General features: G+C 49.2%; 1 protein-coding gene across 1 annotated transcript; it reads left to right on the forward strand.

The window, feature by feature from the left end:
- Positions 1–266: 266 nt before the first annotated feature.
- On the forward strand, positions 267–2,950 carry LOC117843642 (probable amidase At4g34880). Its single transcript, XM_034724293.2, has 5 exons — positions 267–971; positions 1,079–1,293; positions 1,374–1,610; positions 1,899–2,088; positions 2,265–2,950. The coding sequence occupies exons 1-5, from the start codon at positions 462–464 to the stop codon at positions 2,619–2,621; spliced, it is 1,509 nt and encodes a 502-aa protein (XP_034580184.1). The 5' UTR covers positions 267–461; the 3' UTR covers positions 2,622–2,950.
- The last annotated feature ends 4,110 nt before the right edge of the window (positions 2,951–7,060 follow it).

A 7,060-nucleotide genomic window follows, 5' to 3' on the forward strand; every position in this document is an offset into this window, starting at 1 on the left:
CCCAGATGCACACTACTGTGACCTCACATGCCGTCCGATGAATCCCACGACCAGCCATTCCTGGTGCGGTCACTATCTGCACGGCATCCATGAAGCATCTGGGCAATGCAGTGGCTACATCATGCCTATTGCCTATTGGCAATATTGGAATTGGAGCAAATACAACACTGATTCCTCAGCACGTACCAAAAGTAGACGTCCTAAAAACCTCTGGTCCTCTGCCGCGCACTGCCACCAGCACGCGTGATGGTCTTCCTCTGCCCGACACGAAGCATCCCAGTGCAAAAATGGAGCCCGTAGCCAAGCCACAAGCAGGACGTAATCATCAGCATTCAGCAAGCACGATTCACACGAGCGAGCCATCCCACTATTATATGTGCACTTCGGCATTCAATTGCCAAGCCACAAGTGAGGGGGGGCAGCACTAAAGCTAAGCTACGTAGACATTTCCATCATCCAGCATGGCTGCGCCGCGCCTCCGAGTGCTCGCCGCCGTCGTGGCCCTCGCGGCGGCCGGCTGCGGCGCGTTCGAGTTCCAGGAGGCCACCGTGGAGGCCATCCAGCTGGGCTTTAGGAACGGCAGCCTCACCTCGGCGGCGCTCGTCCGGTTCTACCTGGGCCGGATCGCGCGCCTCAACCCGCTGCTCCGCGCCGTCATCGAGGTCAACCCGGACGCGCTGGCGCAGGCGGCGCGCGCCGACGCCGAGCGCCGGGCCTCGGGGGGCCGCCTCTGCGCCGGCGGGCTGCACGGCGTCCCCGTCCTGCTCAAGGACAACATCGCCACCCGCGACCGCCTCAACACCACGGCGGGGTCCCTCGCGCTGCTGGGCTCCGTGGTCCCGCGCGACGCCGGCGTGGTGGCCCGCCTCCGCCGCGCCGGCGCCGTCATCCTCGGCAAGGCCAACCCATCCGAGTGGTCCAACTTCCGCGGAGTCAAGGAAGGCTGGAGCGCCCGCGGCGGCCAGACGATGGTAAGTAATCTCATCACCTCTTCCAGTCACGAATGCGCAATGTTTTGGATGAGATGATCATCACAATCTAAGACACGCGACCGTGAATGTTTTGTGAACTCGTGAAGAATCCTTATGTTCTCTCGGCCACGCCATGCGGGTCGAGCTCCGGGCCGGGTGTGGCCGCGGCAGCTAACATGGCCGCCGTGACGCTGGGATCGGAGACCGACGGCTCAATCCTCTGCCCGTCGTCGTTCAACTCCGTGGTTGGGATCAAGCCAACACTCGGGCTGACCAGCCGGTCAGGCGTCATCCCAATCACGCCGAGGCAAGACACCATAGGGTAAGCTGCAAGCCTTCCAAGTCCTGGCTGTAATTCACGAAACTTCTGATGGGTAACTGAATTCTTGTTCGTCCTGGCAGGCCAATGTGTCGTACGGTATCCGACGCCGTCCATGTACTGGACGCCATTGTCGGCTACGATAAGCTCGACGCTGAAGCTACTGGAGCAGCTTCCAGGTACATCCCGCGTGGGGGTTACACACAGTTCCTCAGGGCCGATGGATTAAGGGGCAAAAGAATCGGTGTCTGCAATGTGTTTTTTGTTGGGAACGATAAAGAGCATTTGGATGTGTACTCGAAGCATCTTGATACAATGAGGTAATAGCTTAGTCCACTAAATCAAAATTCTACGTCTATAGACTCCAAAATTCTACGTCTATTATCTTCAAAAAAAAAAATCCGTTGATGGTTTGCTCGAGACACTCAGTATTACATTTTAATGTGTGGTAACCTAGCTCAGGCTACAGACTAATATGTATACTCTTTCGAAAATAAAAAGAAGACTAATGTGTGGTAATAACTATGTTTACTACTCCTTTTGCAATAAAATTTTCTAGAAAAACTGACAAGGTAATGCGAATGTCTAATTTCTGCTCTTCATGGTAGTCAACATGGCGCTATCCTGATCGGGGATCTCGACATCGCAACAAATTTTAGTGATCTAAGCGACAAAGAGATGCTTCTGATGAAAGCAGAGTTCAAGTTAAGCCTGAATGCTTACTTGTCCGACCTTCTGCACTCACCGGTCCGCTCCCTTTCAGATGTCATAGCGTTCAACAACGCACACCCTGTGGAGGTAACAAGCTGAATAATCTTCCTATTTCCGAACTGCATGCATAATCAACAAATAAAACAGTGGTTGCAGTTACTAATTCTCAAGACGATACTTGTGGCTAATATAACAAGCATTATTGACGCTTGCTGAATCAAGCACGAGATAATCAAGATGCTGACGATCTTTGTCCGTTGCAGGAGAGGCTCAAAGATTTTGGACAGAACGACCTCCTGGATGCAGAGGAAACCAACGGCATTGGCGCCAGGGAGAGAGCTGCGATCCGGCGGCTCAAGGAGATATCCGCCAACGGGTTGGAGAAGCTGATGAAGGAGCACCAGCTGGACGCGATCGTGGCGCTCAAATGGGCCGCCTCCTCTGTCCTCGCCGTCGGCGGGTATCCGGGCATCGCCGTGCCGGCGGGGTACGACAAGGAGGGGGTCCCCTTCGCGATAAGCTTCGGCGGGCTCAGGGGCTACGAGCCGAGGTTGATCGAGATGGCCTACGCGTTCGAGCAGGCTACCAAAGTCAGAAGGCCGCCGACTTTCAAGCACTAGCCAGTTCAGTAGTGGCATGCTGCAAGAAATTGCAATAATAATTGGTATTCTGCATGGTAATAATCGGACACATTTGGGAGGTGAAGACCTTCTGCGAAGAGGTCTTTTACGGTGGACAATACTACCCTGTTCGAAAAGGACTCGTATTGAAGGATCCAACGGTAGAGATTAATTGTATACTACTAAAACCTTTAGCTGTAGTATAGGTAGTATGCATGAGTAGTATGGGTAGTATAAGGGTATTATTAAAAAGATGTAAAATGGCAATGTTGTAATAGATCAAATGAAATATTTGTTAATTATAATCTTATTTCTTTTTTTCCTCCTCATTTCCAATTAGTCGGAGGTTGCGACTGCGCCTCCTCATTTCCAATCAGTCGCAGGCTCCTGTAGGGTTGCAACGGGGTGGCGGCGCCGACTCCCCGGCGGCGGTCGGCGAAGACTCCGGCGGTCGGCGGCGACTCCGCAGTTCAGGAGATGCGCGCCACACTGCTGCTCCATGGTACCTAGGGTTGAAATGGGGCGGCGGCGGCGACTCCGTGGCGGCGGGCGGCGGAGACTCCAACGGTCGGCGGCGACTAAGCGGCGGGCGGCGGCGACTACGCGGCTTAGGATATGCGCGCCGCCTCCGGCTTTTCCCGCATGCACGCCGCCTCCGGCTTTTCCACGCCGCCTCCCGCCGCCAGCGCTGCCTCCGGATTTTCCAGGCCGCAGGCCGCCTCCCATCGCTCAGCCGCCGCCGCCTCCCGCACGCCGCCCGCCGTCTGGACGCCTCCCGTCGCTCTCGCTTGGGCCACCGCCGCCGCCAGCTCTTTCAGGTCCGCCGCCGCCTCTTTCCAGTCCGCCGCCGCCTCCTCCTCGTCCTCCTCCTCCTCCCTCCTTTCCATGTTTGGAAAGATGGTAAACTGCCGCTGCCTGCTGCCTTCTACCCTTCCTGTCTGCTGCAAGATTGACAAGCCAGAGAAGGTCAGAGATGTCCGTGTCAACCAAGATTGTTGTCCGTGTGAAGCAAAATTGTTTTTGTTATCTCACGTCAAGTGTTAGTTTAAATTAGGTGTCAAGTGTTAGTTTAAATTAGGTGCTATGATATCCAAATCGTGAAGAGTTAGTTTAAATTAGATGCTGTGATATCCTCATGTGAAGAGTTAGTTTAAATTACGTGCTGTCCTCGTATAGCAGGCCCTTTCCTAATTAAAATATATTACCGGCCGGTTGTGCCTTGGAATCGGCAAAGGTGGTGGCCAGCTCCCCATGTGATGCTACGTGAATGAAGACGGCAGTCAGGTGGTCTTGATTCAAGGCGCCGTACGTGACCTCGTACTGGCGACGGCGAGATAATATATTCTGCTGCGGGGAGATGCTGTTCCTCTTCCGATCCTCGGGAGGCAAACGTACGCGTCCATGAGGTAGGAACCTTATTGGTGGGTGTGGCCGGCGTGAACCAGCCGGTGGATGAGCTAGCAACGGCTGAAGGCCAACGAGAACGGTGGGTCCATCCTCCACGACGCTACTGAAGCAGCTTATTGTTGTGAAGGTTCCCAAAGCAGCGTGGCAGCATTACATTCCGCTAACATTCAAATCGAAATTAAGATCCTATGAACAGTCGAATTTGAAAAAAAAGATCATATGAAAGTGTGAACCGGCCGCGAGAGCAGGATTGCACATTTACACTCCTCCAAAGTTTGGTCATAGATGATGGTAATCGACGAACGACATGCTACAACATGGGCCGGATGAAGGGTACAAATAAATTTATTAATGCACATGTAATTAATGTACTCTAGTATCCCAGTGGATTAGGCAGTGGGTTTTGGCTTATAAGGGCATGTGTTCGGTCTCCTTGACGAATTTTTTTAAGTCTTTTTTAACTTTTTTTATTTTGCAATATTTATCCTTACTTTAGTATATAAACACTCAATAATTTTGCATAGCCAAAATCATTAGTAATTTTTTGGAATATTACCATTTTTTTTTGTAAATTCATGTAATTTCAAAATTATGAGCTTAAGTTTGTATATAGGTTTTCCAAGGTGGCATGTACCACATTTGCTCCCGACAGCTACTTGACATGTCACTATGTCAGTCAAAATTGTTTGGCACCTTTGGCCTGTCATTCATTTGCCTATGTCCCATGTTCCTCTACAGGTAGTACGCAATACCACTACTAAAAGTGAGATTAGACCAGTAGCACCTTGTTAGCCCATTTGACTTGCCATGCAATTGTCTGTGTACCATGTTCCCCTACATGGCCATACATGTACTCTTGAAGACCACAAGTCACAAAGCACGCGCCTTCATCTAACACGAACATAATGACACAAACTACATGGATTATGAAACTTATCATTGTTTTTGAATTATGACACAAACTATAAGGTCATCAATAAAGTTTTCATGTAAGTTTAAAAATTGAAACAAAGTATATCATTGTTTTTGAATTATGAAACTTAAATTGTCACAAACTATTTTCTTTTTTATATTATCATAAATTATAAACTTTATAGATGGTGTTACATGCAATAATATAGTTGTCAGTGCATTTCGCCCGTACTAGGCCGAATTTGCGAAACGGCCTGGCCCAACAACACCTCATGACTATACGAACCCTACGATCCCTTCCGCCCGACTCATTCCGCCCTCACCCCCTCATTCGCGCCGCCCCCGTTCCATTCTGGATCGCGCCGCACCCGCGCACCGCCCCCGTTCAGTCGCTTCACGCTGGGGAAGGGCTCGCGCCGCTCTCCCTCGACTCGCTCGCCTGGGAAACCGACCCCAAGCAGCTGCAGCAGCTCTGCCGCCGGCGCCGACCAGGCAGACGACCTCAGGCGGCTCCGCACCAGCGGCCAGGACTCTACGGGCAAGGCCAAGTACGCACCCTTCCCAGCTTGCCCCCCCTTCTGTGAGTTATCCCCTCCCCTCCCCGCCCCCACCGCATTGCTAAATCTGATGCACCTCCCCCTAACCCTAGGGACAAGGTCAGGATGTTTAATGTGTGTTTCGTGAATTCTTTGTTTGCAGACTTGTTTGCGATAATGAGCATGTAACACACTGAATAGCAGTACACTTAAATTGTAGGAACTAAAACTGAAGATAACTTTTTAAATTGTAAGAGTCGAACTAGATCTCAGGGGATCCCTTCATAGTCTGCTCCTCATTGAAGACCGAGTTCACCAGTATAGTTGCAAGCTTAGATCTGAACTCATCAATAAGGTTCTGTGTGCAGCCTTTTTGTAGTCTGTAACCATTCCAGTGCTCCATGTACTTGAGCATGAATAGGCCGGAATAGGCCGGATGATGTCCTGTCCTCCTATTGCGGTAATCCACCGAGCATGTCGATGTCCCAGGTCTTGACATTAAAATCCTTCCACTGATGGTAGTCCTCCTTCTCGTCGTTTTGAATGATCTCCAAATAACAGTGCAAGCCTTCAACCTAATTCATATAATGTTATTTCATAATGTGCAATCAAAATGGAACAGTACAAAGCATACTTAAACCTCACCATATTCCTGACTTGTTGCACTATATTTTCAACGAATTGTTTGTCGGAGTTCAATACTTGTACAGTCCGCAAAAAAGCGTTCACTACCACCAAGAACCAGTGTGTCTGCACACGCATTGGGAGAAATACCTACAAATGTTGTAGTCAGTATTGAACGCATGAAAGTATTGACTAGCAGTTAATTAAATATGTCCTACCATTTCATGACTGACGTATTTAAATGCAACTGCACGCATGTGCATCGTTTCTTCTTCACATAGCTCAGCCCCATGTCTCTGTGTGTACTGGAACCTTGCAGGCATGTGCGTGTTCTCCAGGTAAACATTGGTGAACATCCGTTTGTCGTCCAGGATCTTCCCCTGCATGTCATGTATGCGTGCATCTACTATCTGCACGATACAATAATTATCTGCATGAGCTTGCTTATCTAATTACTAATTAAAGTTTTGATGCATCATTATTTTATTGCAGCTGGGGGTGCCAACTGACATAGAGCAATATAATACAGAAGCAACAGAACCATTCATTGATCAGGACAGTAAGAACAAGGTACTTAAATGACACTCCACTTCACATCTTAATGTTGGTATCTTAAACAACAAGTAAATGAACAATGTTTAAGGACAGACCTTGTCATCTAAATATTTGTTGAAAGAGCCGTAGTCATACTTTATAGTCAAAGTGTGAATCTCCTTTCTTGTTAATACAATACCCTTTATTTTGATAATGATATCATCATCATTGCCTCTGTTTATATTCATAACTTGAAGAAATTCATCCCTGAAAGAGCTGAACTCTGCAATCACATCATCACATAGTATCAGTTACCGATATGAATTAATGTCAAATGTTAGATTGGATACACTTTATATTACCTTTCTTTACATCAGGTTTATCCGACTCGCCTCGCCTCCTTTTTGTGCTATCATAGGAACTTGG

The sequence above is a fragment of the Setaria viridis genome, chromosome 2 (genome assembly GCF_005286985.2).
Source record: "Setaria viridis chromosome 2, Setaria_viridis_v4.0, whole genome shotgun sequence".
NCBI classification, from domain to species: domain Eukaryota; kingdom Viridiplantae; phylum Streptophyta; class Magnoliopsida; order Poales; family Poaceae; genus Setaria; species Setaria viridis.

Bases quoted from the DNA above. Each gene is read 5' to 3' on its own strand.
- LOC117843642 (XM_034724293.2), top strand. From the start codon at position 462: ATGGCTGCGCCGCGCCTCCGAGTGCTCGCCGCCGTCGTGGCCCTCGCG. The intron at 1,294-1,373 runs GTAAGCTGCAAG...TCGTCCTGGCAG, and splicing joins CCGAGGCAAGACACCATAGG to GCCAATGTGTCGTACGGTAT. The intron at 1,611-1,898 runs GTAATAGCTTAG...TCTTCATGGTAG, and splicing joins AAGCATCTTGATACAATGAG to TCAACATGGCGCTATCCTGA.